Here is a 21,623-nt window from a genome sequence, read left to right on the forward strand (position 1 = left end):
TTTAGGAGGAGCTGGGGTTCAGAGAGGTTAAACAATTCACTGCAGGTCATACAGCTAGTAAATGGTCATAACAAGTAACTCAGACCCTGGCTCCTGTCTCTGGTTTCCTTTAAATAGAATACAAATCTCTTTTCTGGAAGTTTTGTTCAACAGTCCAGCTTATTAATAACAACTTTGCACCGCTTCTGCTGTTAAATTATTCAAGTAGCCTCTGGTCCCAAGTGACCTGATTCCTTAGTTATATTTAATGAGAACGTGTGGGCTACAAACTCTGCTTGGCGACATGCACCTTCTTTCACTCATCGCAACCCCTCGAAAGGATCGGGTTTCTCTCCATTTTAGAGCTGATGAAACCGTTTCGGGTGGTTGAGAGAGTTGCCCAGCTCGCCCGGTTAAACGAGCCTTCATCCCCGACCAGTGTTTCCACTCGTCAGACCCCAGACTAGAGAAGACACGGCGCAGATTTAACAGTTCTCAAGTGTTCCTGTCCGGGGATGTGGCACGTGGATGAGAACGCCGCGGCGGCACCGCCTCCTCCGTCCGCTCCAACGTGGGCGCTGTAGGGCCGCTCGGCGAGCTCCACCCCTTCGCTCGGACAGGGAGGTGAGGCGGGGCGCCAGGCAGTCCGAGGTCCCGACACGGGTGGCCGCTGTGGTGCCGCGGACCCCGGGCGGGCGTTCAGCAAACTGCGAGCAGCTCGTGAGCAGCGCGATGCGGGCTGGTATCTGGGGAGCTCGGGGTGCCTCACGGCACCCAGGCCACGCGCTCGGGCGCGGCGGCTCCTCCCTCCCCGCCCCCGGAAGTGACGCGCGGCGGGTACGGCGACTGGGAGGGGCCCGGGCGCAGCTGGGGGGTTCGAGAGTGGCGGCAGCCGCGGAGCGCCTGGCAGGCCCGGCTGCGGCGAGGAACGCCCAGCGCGCGCAGGCGGGTAGCGGCCCGTCGACCCGCGCTGTAGCCGAGTGCGGGGGCGGAGCTCGAGGAGCCGCGGCTGGTGCGGCGGCTGCCAGAGATGCGGGCGGCTGCGGGCACTCGGCGGGCTCGGCTCGGCCGCCGCCGCCTTCTCCGGCTCCGCAGCGGGGGTCGCAGCGGAGGGCGCGCCGTCCTGGGGTTCCCGGCGTGAGGCGGCAGCGGCGGCCGGCGGAGAGGAGCACCGTGTTCCCGGCGGAGACCCAGAGGGAGCTCCGCGCGCGGCGTCGGTGAGCGGCCAGCCCCGCGCCTCTCTGGGGTCTCGCGGCCGCCGCCCGGCCCCGCACGCAGCGGGGGGACTGGGGCCGCGGGACTCGCGGCCCAACAGGAAGTGAGCGCGCGGCGGGGGCGGCGGGCGCCCCTGGGGACCCGCGCGCGCAGGTGGACGCGGGGGCGCCCCCCTTCGCCCCTCGCTTCTGTGACGTTCCTGGGACAAAAGGTGGCGTTGGTGTTACTGCGCTGCGGCTGTTTTGTTGTTTTTTGCTCGGGGTTGCGGAGAGCAATTACGACTTTCTGAAGTGACAGGAAGTTGGAAAATGAAAGTACGGTAATTCAGTGCTTACCAAAGCCGCGTGAGGTTGCGGCTCTTCCCCGGGCTTTGATGTCCTCTGGGGCACACGGTCGTCCGTGTTTCTTTCTCTCCCCAAGCTCGCTATTCATCCGGTGTCAAGTTTCATCTACTTTTCTGCGGCAAACCCGCCTCCCCCCTTAACTTTCCGGTTAATGCACAGCGGCCGCAAGGCTGGTAGCGTCTTTATTCTTAGGGACGTCAATTGGAAACATCTTTTTGGGGCGGAATATTAACCGGCCTTGGCAGGAAATGGGGGGTGTTGTTGACTGAAGTAATTAAAAGACACACAGTTGGCTTTTTCCCAGGATATCGCTATTTGAAGTTTCGGTCATTTAAAGACACTGGAGTTTTATTCCCCATTAGAAGGGTTTGCCCATCTCCTCGGTCGGTCAGATCCTCCCTCCCCCTTTGCGGTCTCCCACCCGCCACTCCACTGCGTGGAAAACTTGGCGCTCCGATATTTAGGATCGTCAGTGGTGTTTTCATTAAAACGTAGTATAATTGAGTTTTCCCTCCCTTTGGAACTCTCTCTCTGGTTTTATTTAAACGTTAATACCGCATACCGCATACGTGAAACCCATTACATTCTTAGGAAATACTGCCTTCAATTTTTATTGTAATTTAACAGTATACTTTTAATATTTTCTTGGCATAGGATACTGTAAGTTAGATATGCCCCATTGCTTTTTCACAACGATGATTTTAATTCAGAACTAGTTTTGGTGCATTTCATAATTTGGTTTTGTATCAAGCAGGATGTTGAATTTGGAGACATTATCTGGGTCTTAGCTGTTGTTTCTGAAAAATAGTTGGGCTGTGGGTTACCACAGCAACTGGACTATGTGTATTATAAACATGTTTAGGATGGAAAAGATTTCATTTACCAGAGACTTCCTTTCCCTAATAAGTTGTTTCAACATGCTCCCTCTTTCAATTTAGCACAGAGATTAATCTCTTTGAAGTGTTGAAGTAAAATCAGTTGTTTTCAACATTTAATCTTTAAAAAGTCAGATTCCTTTATTGATTCGGTTAAATATTTCCCTCCCTCATTATACTTCAACTAAAAAAACTCTTCTAAAACTGATTGTAGAACACTGGTGATTTTTGTGAAAAGAAAAAGGATTTTTTAAAGTTTTTATTTATTTTTTTAAACTTCATTTTGTTGGGCAGCTGCCTATGGGGAGGTCTCCCTGCACACCAGGTAAACCTCATCCTGGACTGGGTAGGATTCTTGACCTTGAACCAGAAAGAATTCTGGAGCAGGTCAGGCTGGATGAGTGTAGGTAAGGAAGGGATTCATTAAAACGAGAGTAGCAGGGAATGGTAGCTGCCTTGCAGGCAGCAGAGAGCACCGAAGCTGAAATAGAGCAGAGTGGAAACTTGTGCTAAAGTCTAGAAAGTAGAATGCAATAGCCAAGTAATAAAGACGCTTACCACTGGAAGAGCGCAGAGTCAAACCACAGTAAGTTGAGTCGTGAGAATTTTTTATTTAATGCAAAAAGTACACACTCAAAGAGGAGCATGGGAAACCTCTGAGAAGAGGTGCACTTAAGAGCTTAGGATTCTGTCTTTTAAGGCTTTGAAGAATGGGGCAAAGGGTGGTGGTGGGGTTATTGGATGTAGGCTTAACTTGTGGTCTCATGATGTCTCTCTCTGGTGACCTGGGAACACGTACTGTTGGCAGTCTCCCCTTTGCTCAGGATGGTGCCTTTGTACCCGTTGTGGAGATATTGATGGTGGCTTCTGTCTTTTTTTCTTGTATAGCTTAGCCATTATAAACCCATGGGGGCTCAAGCATGACAGGTATTAAGACTCTAAGATTTGGTTTTGGGAATTTTCCCCAAAACAAATGTAATCATAGGCACCACATTTGTAGCAGTCTTGAAATTCCAGTTCCAGTTCCCTGCCTGTCTTGGCCCAACTCCCCTTATCGTCACTGTCATCAGCATTGTCTCTCTCACACTCCTGCCCCTGTAAACGTTCTTGATAATGAAGATGATGTTTGGGAATGTGGAGACAGAGTTACTTGGTTAAGCTAAAATGTACAAAGGAGTAGTTTTAACAGGTTTAGACTTAAATAATTGTTTAAGTGGAAAACGTACATAGTTAAAAAGTAACTTGCCATGAACAGGCATTATCAGAATAAAGGCCTCTGGTAAATTCAGAGAAATGACAGGGAGCCCTGCCCCGATGCTTGATGGGTACAATATAAACCTGCCATTTTAACCCAGTTTAGGTGAGACTGTGGGAAACTGATTTCTAGTGGGCATGGTCACTTAGCATTAAAAGGAGCACTTGGTATTTGTAGATTGTTATCACTTAGTATCTGTGTGTGGTAGTTTACCACCAGCTGCTGAAGTGAAGGCTTTTATCCACCTAGGGAAGTGGTTTCCCTAATAAACAGTACATGACTGTGATGAAAGACTCAGATTCATGGCCTCAGCTTCTCCATTAGCTCTGAAACTGGGAGGCATCTTCCCTTCTCTGTTCTTTATTATTTTCCCATCTCCACTTTTGGACGACAGTATCTCTAGATAACCAGCTTCAAAACGACAACTGTGAGGATAATTGGAGGACATTTTGAGTGTCTCAGAAAGGTTATAGAAACCCAGATGTTTCCCACTGTAGTTCCTTGTCTCTGCTTTTTGGAAGCAGACATAGTTGACCCTTAAAAATCCCATCCTCTGTGAGGTATCTGTTAGAATTAAGCTTCTCAGGCCTAACTTCTCTAACATTTGTATGTTTGTTTTTAACATCTTTATTGAGATATAATTCACATACCATGAAATTCACCTTCTATGGTGTCCAACTCGGTGGTTTTGATATATTCAGAGTTGTGTATGTAACCAGCGTCACAATCTAAGTTAGAATGTTTTCCTCACCTGAGCAGCACTTGCCATCCTTCTCCCGACACGTCCCCCAGCCCCAAGCAACTGCTAATTATTTTCTGTGTCTAATGGATTTATTCTGGACATGTCATATAAATGGAACCACACAATATGTGGTCTTTTGTGGCAGGTGCCTTTCACTTAGCATCACGTGTTGAAGGTTCATCCATGTGGTGCCATGTATCAGTGCTCTGTTCTTTTTCTTGGCTAAGTAATACTCCACTATCAGGTTATACCACGTTTTACTTGTCCATTCATCAGTTGATAGACATTATGGTCGTGTCTACCTTGGGTATTTTATGAATATTGCTGCTCTGAACATTCCTGTACAAGTGTCTGGGTGGACATATATTTCATTTCTCTTGGGTATTTGCCTAATGGGTGGGATTGCTGGGTCATATGGTAACTCTGTGTTTAGCATTTTGAGGATCTGTCAAACTGTTCCTAAAGCGACTGTACCGTTTTACTTTCCCACCACTAAGGTATGATGGTTTCACTTTTTCCACATCCTAGCCAATACTGTTATTGTCTACCTTTTTGATTATATCCTTGTAGATGTGAAGTGGTATCTTATGTGGTTTTTATTTTGATTTCCCTAATAACTAATGATGTTGCGCATCTTTTCATGTGCTTATTGGCTGTTCGTATATCCTCTCTGGAGAAATGTCTTTTCAAATCTTTTGCCTGATTTATTTATTTTTTTTAATTGTGAGAATTCTTTATATTTTTTGATACAAGTCACTTGTAATTTGAATATACTTTCTCCCATTCTAAGGATTGTCTTTTCACTTAATGGTATTTTTTACAGTACAAAAGTTTTCAGTTTTGGTGTAATCCAGTTTACCTGTTTTTGTAGTATTTTAATGAAAGTGATTTGTTTTCAAGTCCTATTCTGATCCAAGGAGATCTCATTCCGAGATAAAGAAAGGAAGGGTTTTTTTGTTTTTGTGTGTGTAGTTTATTTATAGGCTTTTTAGAATGTGTTTATATGTATTTGGCCAGAGTTTCTGCCTTAAAGAACTTGTTCTAATGAACAAAGGTGCTTTGAGTTTTATGATGGAAGTAACTTTGTGAGGGCATTTTCTTGCCGCTCCATTACCTAAACCAGTGGTTATTAACTGGGGTGATTTTGTCCACCAGCAGAACATTGGGCACTGTCTGGAGACATCTTTGATGGTCATAACTGGGCAGGAGGTGCTACTGGGATGTAGTGGATAGAGGTGAGGGGTGCTGTCAAACAAACCACGGTGCATTGGACAGCCTCTAGGAACAGAAAATTAATCTGGCCCAAAGCATATAGTGCCAAGTTAAAAAATCTGGCTTAAACAAGGGAGATCCTAAAACTTGAGATACTGAAACAGTTATCAGTTCATCTCTTGATAATCAAGTAAAGGTTGTTAGTCAAATAAAAGGAGGATCTATGCAGATGGAAAGAATGGTTACTGAAGTTACAAATTAAATCAGGGAACATTTTTTGCTGAACAGTGCTGCCAATATATATGTAAAGCACATTTACGATAATGGAAACTATTTAGAGGAGAAATGCCAGTGGAGCAAAAGTAGATGTTCCCTACACTTCTGGGCCCCCCTGAGGCGCACATACACAGTCTGGCAAATAAACTAACAGGGTTGATTTAGACAGATGCTGAAATGGTGGTCTCCCCAGAATGCAGCAATGAGTTTTAAAGATAAAATTTAATAACAGTGTGATACTCTAGTGATTGGCAATCACCAGTCTGCTCCTGTAATTTATGGAACTAGCTTTATCTCCCAGCAAGACTTTTCCTAAGCAGTGTGGCATGCCTACAGGTTGGGACTCTGGATCCAGATTGCCTGGATTTAAATTTCAGCTCCACCATTTACTTGTGTGACCTTAATTACTTGCCTCCTATATGAATTGGTTTTTTTCATATGTAAAATGAGGCTGCAGTAGTGCCTGCTTTACTGAATTGTGGGGATGCAATGAGGTAAATACAGTTTGAGCACTTAAACAGTGCCTGAATACAGTATTATGTAAGTGTTGGTTGTTAATATTATCATACATCTTACCTGTATGCCTCTTTCAGCTCATTGCTATGGACAGTGCAATCACCCTGTGGCAGTTCCTGCTTCAGCTCCTACAGGAGCCTCAGAACAAGCACATGATCTGCTGGACCTCTAAGGATGGGGAGTTCAAGCTTTTGCAGGCAGAAGAGGTGGCTCGTCTCTGGGGGATTCGCAAGAACAAGCCCAATATGAATTATGACAAACTCAGCCGAGCCCTCAGATACTATTACGTTAAGGTAATACACATCCGCCTCAAAACAAGAATTGCTCTTCCTTTTCTGTTGGCATTGTAGGTACTAATGTTCTGGTTTGTTTATTTGTTTTTAAAATTTTTTAAATTGAGTTATAATTGACATGTAACGTATTCATTTCAGGTATAAAATATAGTGAATCAGTGTTTGTATACATTGTAAAATGATCACTGTCCTGGCTTATATTAATGCAAATTGTAGCTTTAGCAGTTTGGAAATACGAAAACTAAATGTTCCGGCTGTATTTCTCCAGACTCTTATTCAGTCCCCTGCTGCCATTACACATATTTTATTCCTCATTGCAGCTGTCTTTAAAGAAAAAGTGATACATGATTAGAATAAGGAAAGCTAAATTTGAGATTCCTAGAATAAGTATTCTTGTGGATATCATAATTTACTTTAAAATTATCATATATATACTTGTTTTTTAGCTTCTGTTAATTTTTGCTTTTTAGTTTAACCCTGAAAACAAATTAATACCTTAAAGGATAGCTGTTAATACATAAATTTGATTACTTGGTTAAATTGCATTTTTTAAATTCCTTATTGTTTTGAATACATTCTTGGCCCTGAGGTAAAATTAGTGACTCCAATGGATAGGGTTAGAGTCGAGAACTGAGATCTTAATTTCTTTCACCTTTAAGTGGTTGGTGGGGTCATCCTTCCTGTGTGGAGAGATGAGGTAAGAAACCCCTGGGATTGCTGAAGGAAGCAGGAACCCGAGCGGAAGTGACCTTCTGAATTTCTTCTTGCTCACCCAGGATGCACATGGCTCGCACCTCTTGGGTTGAGACTGCAGTTCCCGTGATTTCTGACTTCTGACAGTGATTTAGTTGAGCGTGTTAAGCAATTAAAGTCTTTCAACTTCTGTGTGACATATGAACTCAGCTATTATTAATAAAACAGTTAATTGTTAATTGTTCTGAACTTATATCCCATAGTAGTAGGAACAAAGTTTGGTATGGCTAGATAAATTTATAGGATTTTGAAGCTCTTAAGTAAACTACTTGTCAAATAGAGACCATTATAGGCCAGCTTTTTCATGAGCACTGGGAGGAGCATTTATAAGAAAGTATAAGAATGCTTATTTTATTTATCTACAGAATATCATTAAAAAAGTGAATGGTCAGAAGTTTGTGTACAAGTTTGTCTCTTACCCAGAGATTTTGAAAATGGACCCAATGACCGTGGGCAGGATTGAGGGAGACCGGGATGCTTCAGGCATCAGCGAGATCAACTGCAGTTCCAAGGACGTGGAGAATGGAGGGAAAGAGAAGCCACTTCAGCCTGGTGCCAAGACCTCGAGCCGCAATGACTACATACATTCTGGCTTGTATACTTCATTTACTCTCAACTCTTTGAACTCCTCCAATGTGAAGCTTTTCAAATCTAAAAAGATCGAGAATCCAGCTGAGAAACTGGCAGAGAAAAAATCTCCTCAGGAGCCAACACCATCTGTCATAAAATTCGTAACAACACCTTCCAAAAAGCCACCAGCTGAACCCGTGGCTGCCACCATTTCAACAGGCCCAGGTATTTCCCCATCTCCAGAAGAAACTATCCAAGCATTAGAGACTTTGGCTTCCCCAAAACTGCCTTCCCTGGAGGCATCGAGTGCAACTCCAGCTTTTACCAGCACACCTCCTATCCCGTCCTCATCTCCCCCTTTGCAGGAGCCTCCTAGGACACCTTCACCACCCCTGAGCTCTAACGCAGACATCGACACAGACATCGATTCAGTGGCTTCTCAGCCAATGGAACTTCCAGAGAACTTGTCCCTGGAGCCCAAAGACCAGGATTCCGCTTTGCCAGAAAAGGACAAAACAAATCACTCATCGAGATCCAAGAAACCCAAAGGGTTAGAGCTGGCACCCACCCTCGTGATCACAGGCAGTGACCCAAGCCCGCTGGGAATATTAAGCCCGTCTCTCCCTACAGCTTCTCTTACGCCAGCACTTTTTTCACAGGTAACTTTCTTTCTTTTAGTGCCACCACTGTTTGCATTTATTCACCTTTTTAAACAAATCCAGAATTCACAACCTCCAGTTCTCATTCTGCTACTTAGGTTTGTCTTAGAATAGTTGTATAAGACCTTGTGAAAGTAGCCTGTTTGCTAACCTCAAATAGAATTGCCAAAGTAAGAGGTTTGGAGGACTGTGTTAAAAATTCAAGTAAAGGAGTAGGGGGAAAAAAATGCAAGTAAAGTAAATAAATATTTAAGTAAGTAAATAAGTATTTTGGTTTTTCCACTTCCTCCTAAGGAAAATAAATACTCTCTCCTCCCTGCTCCCCTTTGGTCTTATAAAACTAGTTGGTATTTAAAAAAACAAGTGACGATCTCTAGTTAGGAAACAATGGATCCTGAGAGAGACCCTTAAGACAAATGACGAGTGTGATGTTGAGAAACAAGTTAGTGCAGTTACATTACCTATTTCTTAACCTGCTTATCTCATACAACATTTAAATAGATTACTCCCAGACCTTTTCATAATAAAAGAAAAAAATAGGTTTGTCACTCAGTTACCCATTATTACTCCAGACCTGAGTCCAGGTTGGTTTTTCTATTCAGGAAAGACCCTTCAAAAGAAGGGTTCAAAAATATTTTGGCCTTTATCTTTCTTAGGTTGTAAAAATACTTTGAGATTTTCCTTATGATAAAATTTCAGACTTGGAGATGTTTAGAGGGGAGAATAGGACAATATTGGGGTCAGGGCTGTCTGTGTGTTAGCCCAAGAATTAAATCTCATCCTGGTAAGTAGCTCGGTGACTACTTGTGTTTTGTGTGTCGCAGACCCCCATCTTACTGACGCCGAGCCCCCTGTTCTCCAGTATCCACTTCTGGAGCACTCTCAGCCCCGTGGCTCCCCTGAGTCCGGCCAGGCTGCAAGGTGCTAACACACTTTTCCAGGTACGTGGGGATGGGATGGGAAGGAAGAGGCAAAAAGGTAGTGTCCTCCTTCCGTTTAATTGGTATAAAATTATCATTTAATCAACTTTCTTTAGATTTATTTTTGAATTCTAAGTGTTAACTTTCTAGTCAGCCAACAGCTCAGATCAATATTCACAGCAGTCTCTTTTTCATTGTTTACTATTACATACATTTGAGACCAAGAATTGTTCAGTACTGTGGTAGATTTTGAGCCTGCCCAATTTTTTGTCATTCTAAACTCTAGAAATCCTTTTCTTTGGGGAAAAAACAATGTATGTCTATATATATTCAAACAAATACCTATGTACATATATGTGTGTGTGTGTGTATATACATACATTTTGGGGGAAATCTCCATACTTTGTTTCCCCTTTTATCAGAAGATTTAAACAAAATAGAGAAAACGCTTGAGGACAGTATGTCAAATACTCCTATTTCTCCCTTACTCAGAACTGATACTTATCAATATTTAAATACGTATTTTAGAAAATGAAGATTACATCTTAACCAAGAGTTTAGGAAATGTCTTACAGCTTTTAACCATTATTTTTCCCCAGTCATGGAGGCATTATAACTTGTAGACTTCCTTGCCATTGATTCATTTGCTTATTTAGGGGTGACTTCATCGTAGATGTTCTTATCTTTTATATTTAACTTTTCATTTGCTCTTTTGGGAGCGAAATGCTAAGGAAAAAGAATTGAAAATCTTTCTACTTCTGCATTTCTTTTTTTGCAAAAAGTTCTAATAAAGTGTTGAGGGTTTTCCATATTTCATTTTTACATTTTTCTTTGCCTCACAGATAATTGAGTGCTGGAGTGACCTGATTCCTAAGTAAAGTCATAAGTCGTAGTGTTCATATAATGCCGTCTGGAATCTCCTCTAAAGAGTTGGTCTCAGAGTACATGATGGGGAACCTGCTCTAGGATCACTATGTCCTATGACTATTTGCACTAGTTATAGAGTTAACAGATGGGTCTCTCTATTTTTTTTTTAACCTTTTTTTGACAGTCTGTGATTTGGTTTATAATTGAATTATACTCTGTAGTGCATGTTGTCATTTACTGAACTTTCTAAGACCTTTGAAGTTACATGTAGGCCTGTGTACCTGAGGAGATGAGGAAGGTGTAGGTTCTTACCATTCCATCAAGGTTGGCTGGAGAATGTTGATATCTAACATGTGGAACAAACAATTTTTTTCTTGAAAGTTTTTGTTGTGATGCCATATTCTCCATGCTAAACAGTCACTGCCTTTGTCCCGTGAGCCGCTGCAGGAAGCTGTCATGTTCTGCCTCAGGGAATACAGTGGGGACAGAAAGTGAAAGTTGAGGTTGTGTAATAAGATGATAATATGTTTTATTTTCTTTCTCAGTTTCCTACTGTACTGAACAGTCATGGGCCATTCACTGTGTCTGGCCTGGATGGACCTTCCACCCCTGGCCCGTTTTCCCCAGATCTGCAGAAAACATAACCTATGCACTTGTGGAGTTGAGAGAACCGAGGAATAAAGAAATAGAGAAACAGTCAACATGATTACATTTGAAGTGAGCAATTGATAGTCCCCTGTGCTGGTAATAGACTATTGTGACTTTTGCCGTTCTCTGGCGAAATGCCCTTTTAAGATTCCTTTGAATAGGACTCAAGTTGGACTGTGTGTAAAATTGCCTTAATTGGAGTTCAAACTCCATCTCCCTCTTTTTCTTTTCTATTATAAAAATATTTTGAGCTTTGTGTTAAGTTTTTGATGGGGTTTAGCAGCTCACTATGCTTTTTTGCAAGAGCAATTAAGAACAAAGTTACTCCTTCTGCCTTACTGGGACCCTTTGGCCAGGAAAGAATTACACTCTGAGTATATAACTTAGAAAACTATTAGTTAAATGAAATTGGCAGTATCTTTAGGACTAAGTGTGCTCTGTAGAATAACTAAAAGTGAGCAGTGCAAAACCAGTGGAGGAAAAAGAACCATTCTTGTTCATGCAGAATAAGATTGGAGTAATACTATTGGAAAGATTCTGTTTTGCTGTGAAATGTAACATATGTAAGCAACTCCACGAAAAGGCATCTTTACGTTTATTCAGGGGGTCTCTCAGTGTGATTGTGTCTGAACCTGTCAACAGAGCTGGGAGCTAGTCTATTTCAGCATAGGACAATTTTTAAACCTGGGATTTAAGACAGCATTTGGAACAACCAGTGAGAATTCGGGACACCATACCTAGCATAGAAATGTTGTTGTGTCCTGCGGGTAGTATGATCATATATACCCCCGTGGAATACAGCATGGTAGGGGATGGCTTTTCGGAGGATGCACCTGGATTTTGGAATTCTGAGGCATTCTGAGTAAAAAATCCAATTGAGTAACTTCAACCAGCATACAGGGCTTTTCCCAGGTAGAAGATACCTGGCTTGAAGGACCCTTTGTCTTTTCTGTTCATTTGATCCCATTTTCTACTGTATATTGGTCTTTTAAATTTAAGGTTGTAATCATTTTAAAGATGTAATTGGGAAGATGAAAAACCAGGTGAAGCCTCTAAATCTGTAGTGAGATAAAGATATGCTTATTTATTTGAAAAAATTTTATGATTAGGGAGGAACAGCATTTTCATTTGGAAATGCTCATCTATAGGGATTAGATTATTTATATTAGTGAAAAGTATACACCTTTATCTCTACATTACCAAATTTAAAAAATAATCCATACAGTAATCATTGCCAGGTGCAGCAGATTTGTTTATCCCCTAAACCAAATTGATACCAACACCACAGTGGAATCTTGAAAAACTTGGCTTTAAAGTCCACAACTAGATTGTATGCTGTCACTACTACCACCACCACCTGGACCGTTAAACTAGTCTTAACTCTAGAAATAGTTCTTAAAATTTAATCACATGAACTAGATGGAAGGAGGGAGTAAGGACTTGAGGGCTCAAAATGACCCTGATACAGACCAACATCTTCCAGATGTATAATATTCACATTACATTTTTTTATACAATGTAGGAAAGCTCTAGTATAGACGTCCATGCTAGTTCATTAGCAGCGGAGGGACAGTGTTCGGGAGCTGCCTCTGTGGTGTCGGAGCCTTGTTGCTGGTTCAGTCGTGGTCATCAGCTGCCAGCTCTGGCCCTGAGATGTCCAATGGTAGTGTTCAGTAGTGATGGGAACAGGCATACTGGACTTTTTTCCCCATAGTGAGTCATTAGTTTGCATGCCTGCTTGAAATTAGATCTCCCAGCAGCACTTTGGAATAGTTTTATTAGGTTAATTAACATTTTGTACGTTAAATGAATGTTGATGGCTTGATTTAACTAGATATTTTAAATTTTGAAAGCACAGAAAATATTTTATCTTTTTGAATTAAAGGAGAAAAGCCATTGCTTGTTTTCATAGATGATATCTTTGATGAGTAACTGTCTCAGCACAGGTGCCTGGGAACCCAGGGTACCAATAAAACTAAAGCAACTTCCAAGGAACTAGTCTTAGTCACTCCTTTGTCTATAAGCCTATCCCCAAGCCTCTGAGAGGTGTGGGGCCTTAGGTTGTTGAGGATCTGCTTTCTCTTTGAGATCAGCCTATCTGGGGAAGCTTCTGTGCGTGTGTGTGTGTGTGTGTGTGTGTGTGTGTGTGTGTGTCCTTTTTTAAATTAAAGTTTACGACCTTAGCTCAAGTGTAGGAAGCAGACCATTCTATTTGTAAACTACCTCCTTCCTGGGAAAGTCTGAGCATCATATTTTTTGAACATACACAGAGTTCTCCTTAGTATCAAAAGGTGGCATACCACTTAAGATCAGTGTTCCTGGAGAGACTCATGTTTGATAGCTGCAGCTGGCATCCATCACTAGTCACTTTGCCAGGATGAATGCTGCTGGGCACAAGTCGCCTAAGATAGGGGAGCAGGATGAATGAGTTTTGGGGGCATGTGCTGCGGTTATCTTAGCTTCTCATCTGCTCTGGCCCATATCTACTCAGTTGTATTCTGGTTTAACAACCAGGCTATCTGAAGGGAAAACAAGACCTTAAATTGTAGCATTTGCTGATTTCCATGATGTAAATTACTCCCCCTGTGGCTGATTTTAAGCCACCACCTTGGAGTTGAGAAGGGATGTGCACAGTTGGCTCAGAGCCGCACACTCTGCCAGGAAACCACTGCACTACACCCTAGAGCAGATTTGAACATAATTTCTAAAATAATGCTTCTTGTTCATATGCTGATTTTTTAAAATAGGAAATTAAAATCACATGTCTGACTTTAGTAAGTTTTTTAGTGGTTTGTTACAGTGCTTTTGTGAGGTTATAGTCCTCATGGCATGTTTTGTGTGTTCAAACAGGTGGAAACTTCCACTGATTTTGAAAAATGTATACATAATGGAAGAATCCAGAAACCCTCAAAGTGTCAGCCTTAGCTTCTTAGGGTTAAAATACAGGTATAATTTTTTTTCCTTCAAATTTTGATAGGGAAAGTAAGCCCATGAGCCTATATAATACAGTAAAAGGGTACTGGATTTTTTTTTTCTAACTGGAAGAATTCCTTGGAGATTTACACACTATGTTAGAGATTAAAAAAAGGCAGGACTGACTGTTGGATCTATTTACCTGGCACAATCTCTTGTTTTCCCCTTATTATGTGTCATTTAGGCTTGGAGGGGAAAATAAATCAGAGGTTTGGAATCCTGGAGCTGTAAGTACAGGCTGTTGATAGTATCACTTGAGTTCCATTCACACCTGGCATTGTGTGATTTCTTGTCTAATGACTTTGTTTCATCCTGATTTCAAATTTGTGTTATGATTCTAAAGTTCTAAAAGGCAATGTTGTGTGTTTCCAGTGACTTTAAGCATATGAGAGGTATTTGTTGGCGTTTCAGAAAAGCAGTCTCCAACCTTTTGAACATAAATCTTGATCAGTTACTATTTTTGAACACAAATTCTCTATTGCAAAATCAGGTGTAGAATGCCAAGTTCTATACCACTCTACTAAAGTTACATGTACATCATAAGACATGCACAAAAATAGAACTATGGATGGCATAAAAAGTAGATCTTGAGTAGATGTGCTAACATTCTGCCCCATACCCAGTAGATTGTTTCGTGCACATGCCACTCTAAAGACAACTGACTCAGCATGTTGTTTTTCACTCTATAATCTTGAGGAAAAAATGTGGATGCTGTTGTTGTGGTTGAGAAATCCTTTACAGATTTGATCAGATTTCATGTCAGATCTCTGGAAGAGATTTGGAATTTTTCAGGAGAACTTGTCTTCAACTTTCTGAAATTTCATATTAATTGTTTTGCATAAGTTGCCCGATAACTCACTACCAAGTGTTTTCCAGAGCTTCATGCGTATTCGTTTTGACAGCCTGTTCTCTTTCCTCTCATATTAGGTATGACTGTGATTTACTAGACTGCTTACAAACTTCTTTTGGCTTTATAAATATTTTACCAACACATTCAGAGCCTATTTCAAGTTGCTTTTTGTTACAATACAAGTAACCTCTATTTTCTTGCTGTATTAGGTTTTTTTTTTTTTTTCTCAATTTGTATCATTTCAGCCTCTAAAGAAATAACTTTCCTTGATGGCCCTGTCCTGCTTATCAGTTTGGTTGCTGTATACATTTACCCATACCGGAAATCTAGAATCATGCTGAGGTGCCATTCTTAGGTGTATAAACATGTATGGAGAGGAGTGCAGGTCTCTGTGCAGAAATCTGGGGCTCTGTGTGAGCTCCCAGACCAACAGGAAAGTTAGGAAGGGCTACTTGTTCCTGGTATACACATCGTGTTCTCTGAGGGTATGACAGAATTGAGAAGTTAGCTGTTCAACCTGTATTAGTGAAATGAAGGTCAGACATAATTATCTCTGTTTAGTGGGAACTGTGACCAGAGAATGGGTGCTGTGGAAAATACTTTGTTGTTAATTATCTTCTTGGTTTGGGGTCAACAAATAAATGTTTTGTTACTGTTTTCAGTGCTACTAGCATTGCCTGAACCAAGGTGTCCTGTTATTCCTCTTACGTCATCAGAACTTTAACGGCAGAATATGGAATTCTTGTGGGTGTATTAAGCAAGAAGGCGGCTTTATTTCATTTCTCGTACTTGGTGGGACCTGTTAGTGTAAAAGTCATGTTTTGACCTGTAAATGGCAAATCTGAAAGGTGAGCTATTGATGTAGTATTAATGTTCCATTTGAAGCTGCCAGTTTCTTCAATCTACCTTTTTTGAGAAAAAAAAAAGTGATAGATTGACAGTCTGTCAGAGAAAGTACTTTCCGGGCGTGCTGCCATTCACACTTAGCCATTGTGAAAGATGGAAACCAAAGTGGTTTGCAAGAGAGAGGAATGTGGGCTTTAAAGCTTTCTACAGAGACCAGGAAATTGAAGCTGTTGTTAACATCATTTTAAATGAAACCTTTTACAAGAAAATTCATGAGGGAAACAATCCAACATAGTTAAATGTCTTGAGCTCTAATCTCTTGAATATAATATGCATCAGGAAGTTTTATGAGATTTAAATTTTAAATATTGGGAGACTAGAGCACTTTTGAGTCATTCTGATTTATTGCCTGAGTACATACATGCATGTATACTGAAGTACTGACTGAGAGAGAGAGAGAGAGAGAGAGAGAGAGAGAGAGAGAGAGTGTGTGTGTGTGTGTGTGTGTGTGTGTGTGTAAATCAGTTTTTCAGAGGGAACATATACTATTCATCCTCAAGGATGGCTCCTAGGCTATTTTATACTAAAACTTTTTTTTTTAATTGGCTGCATTTTGCAGTTACCACTTTTGAAAAATTAATGCCTTGCACATTTCAGTTTTTTTAAACACAGAGAATCAGAGGCCTTACAGGCTAATTGCTTGCCAACATTTTAAAAATACTGCACTACATGTGACACACTCTTGACAGAGTCATCTTAAACTGTTCTCATGTTCATGTATTATTGAGCAAGTAAGGGTGTCCTTTTTTAAAATTTCTGCATTTACTTTGGTGTAAAATCCTTATTCCTTGGGTTCTAAGTTTCTCATAGAGGAGCTTTATACCTAAAGTAGTAGTTCTACATACAGATTTGACCATGGATTAATGAGACAGTGGAGGAGTTCTGGCATTGTAGCCTAATTTATCCTTTTAAACTGTATGTAATAAGCATTAGCAGAAACCTCAGAGTATCTTGGGCTGAATATTCTTCTCAGCTTTGCCTTGTTGCCCATCTCATAAGGGCCCGTTGTGGTCTTGTCCCCTCCAAGGATTATGAGCCATGCTAGGACGGGCCTGGGGTCTTCTGGACAAGGGGGTGGGGTGTGGGTGCCCTGTGGCTGGGTCAGACTTCTGGCCAAAGGAATTATTCAAGTATGTCTTGGGTTCCGGGGTGGGAATGCCATATACTGGTATGAAATCACTTGGCACTTTTTGTGACACCATTATTAGCACTGTATATTTTTTTTTGTTGTTTTTTTAAATAACTGGAAGCACTTATTGATTATTTTGTTTATATTCAATTCAAGGATATTTAGGGTCAGGGAAGTAAGGTTTATTTCTCGTTTATATTTTCTGGAATTTAATACCGTTTGGAGAAGGGATAAATGGATTACCAAATGAACCATTCTTCTAGGCTCTGTAAGGTATGCTTTTTTGGCTAGGATATTTAAAATAATTTACAAGCTTTTAATACTATGCTTTATAGAAATGTATGACTTTTTTTTAATGATTTGCTATAGATGGTTTACACTCAACTTTGTAAACTATCCAATTTTAAGTTTCTTTCTGTTTAATCATTGTTGCTTATTGTCTATTATGTAGTAGACACAGTCCCTTCGAATCCCTGTTCAGTATTAGTGAAGTTGCCTAAGGTGCATATGTGTAAAGATGGAAATTAATACAATAGATTTTTGATTACTCTTTATTTGGCCACTCAGCCTTTTCTAGTCATAATCATACCTGTTTCTTCACTTTTGCCTTCTTGTAGTTTCATTTATCTTTGTGGGTAGGGAAGATTAAATATGAAACTCAGTGCCGTCATTTTGCTTCTGGTTAGCTTTGGTTTGAGGTGAATAAAACTTCTGACTAAAATTAGTTTTTTTAAATTAGGCCTATCATGCACCAAATAATTGAGTTGGCTAAAAAGAAAAGCTGTGTAAGTGCATTTTGAACAACTAGTAATTTTCTGTGAGCCCTACTGGATCTTCAAGTGTAGCCATCACTTGAAGAATAATGATATATAATAAACTTTTGATTTTCACCCATCTATAATTCGGAAGAAAAACATATGTGCTGTGGCATTGACACAAGAAAGATCTGGGCTTATTTTTATGTCAGTGTCTTAGTTTGGGTGAGAACTTGTCAGGGTGCTTTCCTCAAACCTAGAGCAACTCAACTGAGAAGACAGTTACTTCATGTTTATCTTCCCCCTTGTTTATTGTATTGAAATCTCTCTTTCATAATATCCAGTATCCACCACTTTTGTATAAATAGGATACTTATACATAAGGCCTGTGAACACCTATCCAAGTGAATGAATAGCAGTTAAAGTGTCATTAATAACTTGTCTTAATTTTAGTGTAATTTACATTAGGGAGACCTTCAAAGTATTAAAATCACCCTTCTCCTTTTTGCTGAAAAAGCAATTAAAATGATGGTAACTGCTAACATTTATTAAAATCGCATTAATTGTTGATGCAACTGGAGAGAAACTGCCGTATCTTCTAGCTAAGCTGTCCGACTTAACCAGCTGGGAAAGGACTGTTGTTTTAAGGTTGGTCGGGATGACTACAGCTAGAGTCTTGAATTCAATTTGTTTGCAGCAAAGAAACTTACAGAGTTTAAGCAGATGAGGAAGAGGATGTGCTAGCACTTTGAGGGCTTTATAATATGCTGCTTTTAAAAGAAAATAGTCTAGTTAAAACTCAGTGGTGCCTTTCTAGACATAGTGAGGGGTTGCTCTGAATAACCAATCAGGTGACCATTTGTCGCTTCAAGTTGTATGCAGAAATTTTTGTCAAATTCTGTAATAGTGATAGACATCTTTTTAGAAAGGTGATACATTAAAACTATTTTATGTAAGAACTGACAGAGGAAATTGCTTTTATAATGGCAAGCCAGCTTTAAGAAGGCACTATAGCAGATTTACTAAAGTCCAAAATTATATAGATATGTTAATAGGTATATGTACCACTAGATATGGACAATTGTATTTTTTTAAATAAACATTTTTAACAAAATGACTTCTTGAGTCAATTATTCATTTCCCTCCCTCACCTCCACTGAAGTAGTCTCCATGGGTTATATTTTCTTCCAGGCTGAATGTGGGTAGAAAGAGTTCACTTTTCCCAGTGGTTATCTTTAAAACCTTTAACTATTTGACGTGTATCTGTCTCTGGGATGGTAGTGAAAAGGGAGATTGTGAAATGATTATTGATATAAAAAGGAATTAAAAGAGAAGTGGCTAGAAAAGTTATTCACCATGTGACTTCTCTTTTTATTTTACTTTTACATTTCATTTACATTTTTTAAAAGTTTTTAAAAATTAATCAGATTCTTTTATTGTAGCCCTTGCAACTTTTGCTTATTTTTGCTCTAGGCAGTGTTTCTTCACATAGTTTTTGAGATAAGAAACTTTAGTTAGCAAATGAAACTGGGCCTTTTCAGAACTGGGTTTATCAAATATACATGGGGGAAGGGGAGTTCATAGGGTGTTACGTTTCATGTCTCCATGTGAATATGAGATAGAGTAACATTGTTTTGTGGGGGACAACAGTTTACTAACCCCCTGGTGCAATGTCACTTTAGATGCAGGTCAGTGAGCAAGGTTCAGCACAGCTGGGTGGTAGCTATAAGGAGCTGGATTCTCCTAAACCACAGTTCTCAAAATATATTACCTAAAACAAGTCCCCGGGAGGTCGCATACATTTGGGAGATGGGGCCATTATATCACCTCTTAGAGATTCGAAATGCATGTTAGAATATTAAAGGCTCTGGGAAGTCCTGTGGCAAAAAAAAAGCTGGTTTAATCCACCATTTTCTAACCAATCTGACTGTTGACACATCCTCTTTTGAGAGGCATAGTATCTATTTTGCAATCACTTTCTGTGTTTTGTAGATGCATGTAGTGACAAGCTAATTCCCTACTATTGGGTAATTTCCCAGGGCTGGCATTATCAGGCAGGAGATAATCATTAACAGTCATAGATTTCACATTGTCACTGCAAAGCCCTGCAGTTACTTGGACTAAGCCCTGTAACTGAAGGGAGTCTGTGAAGGTGATTTCACTTGGAATAACTGAGAGAGAGAGAGTGGGGCACCATGTGAAGTGAGGCAGGAAAGGTCATTTCTAACAGACGGGAAGCACCAATGTCAAGGAGGCTGGTGGAACATCTGAGTTGGTTTTATGATACCATGTGTTTTGAATACATAATCAGTGACGGTCCTCTCTAGTCCAGGGTCACTTTCCTTGTGGCCAAATGGGGTGCTTGACGTTCAGCCCTCATTGGACCTTGCGGCAGCGCTGATTACAACCCCCTCCTAGAGAGACTCTGCACATGCTTTCCAGGAAACCACATCCTCTCCTGAACTTCCTTCCTGCATCTCTGACTTCTTACCTCACTTGTCTGCTGGATCCTACATGTTTAAACTGTAGGTGTTGAAGAGACGAAGGGCTCAATTTTCCAGGCTCTCTCTGCCTTGACTCCCTGGGTGGTTTTCAGTTCCACGGCTTTAAAGACTCTGTGACCATAAAATTTCTACCGTCGGGCTTGACTTGCCTTTTAAGCTCTGGACTTTAGTAGATACCAGCCTTCTTGACATCCAAGATAGCTTCACAAAATGAACATGTTCAAAATAGCTCTTGAGTTCATTGTCTTCCCGTGTTAATAGCCTTATCGTATTCCTGTCTACTAAAGTGTAATGCCTCAGGCTCTTCCTTGATCCCATCATTGTCTTACACCCCACACCCAATCCATCAGCAAAATCCATCAGCTTAACTTTCAAAATACAGCTTTAATCGAATCACTTTCACTATTTCCCCTTCTACCACATTGTTCAGGCCACCATCACCTCTTACAGTTTATTGCAGGCATACCTTACTGGTGTCTCCAGTTTCATTCCTGGCCCATAGTCTGCTCACAATAACCAGAGTATTACTTTCACACGTGTAGATCAGATCACGTCCCTTGCCTGCTTACAACTCCCCCAGTAATCTCACATAACTAAAGAGAGGTCGGCATTCCTACCATGGCTTATATGTTCTGGCCCCGAGCTCCCACTGCGGCCTCTTTCCACGCTCCCCCTTCCCCACTGGCCTGCTTGCTACCCCCAGATGCTACAAGCACATTCAGCCTAAGGCCGTTGCACTTCTCTGCCTACTGCCTGCTGGGCTCTTTTAGGGGTACCAGGATGGCTTGCTCCTGCGGATCACTTAGGTTTCTGCACAAATGGTATCTCCTTAGAAAGGCCTTCCAGGGCACCTGTTGACATCCCTTTGCCTCACCCCTTTCCCTGCCTTATCTTTCTTTCCAGCTTCCCTCATCCTGTGGCCTGTTACCCCTGTGACCATCTGTGTCTCCAGCTGCAGGGTGATCTCTATGAGGTGGGCGCCTCCATCTTATTCTCTGCTGTACCTCTGCACCTAGCTCAGTGCTTTGAACATAGCAGGTGTTCAGTAAGTCTTTTTGACGTGAATAAATGAGTTCTCTAAAAGGCCTCTGTGTCGCTGCATCTCCCTGTAGTGAGTCTGGTGTACAGAGGGTGAGATTCCCACACCCAAATAGCAAAGGGAAATCTGGAAACAAGGTGACCCCACAGCACTCTGAAATGTCAAAACTCTTAAAAGGAAATCAGGAAAATAGCTCTACTGGCTTGGTAGCTGATTTTGAAGTGTGGTGTAAAAGCCTATCTGCCTTCCCTTAAGCTGAGTCTATGTAAGAAGGGATAATGGCTCTCAGTCCTGTCTGAGAGAGTATTGTTCCTTCTCAGATAGCATCCCTGGGAACCTAGAG

General features: G+C 41.2%; 1 protein-coding gene across 4 annotated transcripts; it reads left to right on the forward strand.

The window, feature by feature from the left end:
* The first annotated feature begins 322 nt into the window (after nucleotides 1-322).
* Nucleotides 323-21,607, forward strand: ELK4 (ETS transcription factor ELK4). Of its 4 annotated transcripts, none has more exons than XM_073217059.1 (5): nucleotides 323-816; nucleotides 6,492-6,707; nucleotides 7,826-8,689; nucleotides 9,514-9,630; nucleotides 21,145-21,607. In XM_073217059.1, exons 1-5 carry the CDS (start codon nucleotides 508-510, stop codon nucleotides 21,175-21,177), a joined length of 1,539 nt encoding a protein of 512 aa, XP_073073160.1. In that variant the 5' UTR covers nucleotides 323-507; the 3' UTR covers nucleotides 21,178-21,607. The 4 variants fall into 4 exon arrangements, with proteins under 4 accessions (XP_073073160.1, XP_017532244.3, XP_036871056.1 ...); XM_017676755.3 differs by lacking the exon at nucleotides 21,145-21,607 and adding an exon at nucleotides 11,022-15,629; XM_037015161.2 differs by lacking the exon at nucleotides 21,145-21,607 and adding an exon at nucleotides 11,022-15,629 and having other exon boundaries at nucleotides 676-1,196.
* The last annotated feature ends 16 nt before the right edge of the window (nucleotides 21,608-21,623 follow it).

This window comes from Manis javanica, chromosome 11 (genome assembly GCF_040802235.1).
Source record: "Manis javanica isolate MJ-LG chromosome 11, MJ_LKY, whole genome shotgun sequence".
In the NCBI taxonomy this organism is placed as follows: Eukaryota; Metazoa; Chordata; class Mammalia; order Pholidota; family Manidae; genus Manis; species Manis javanica.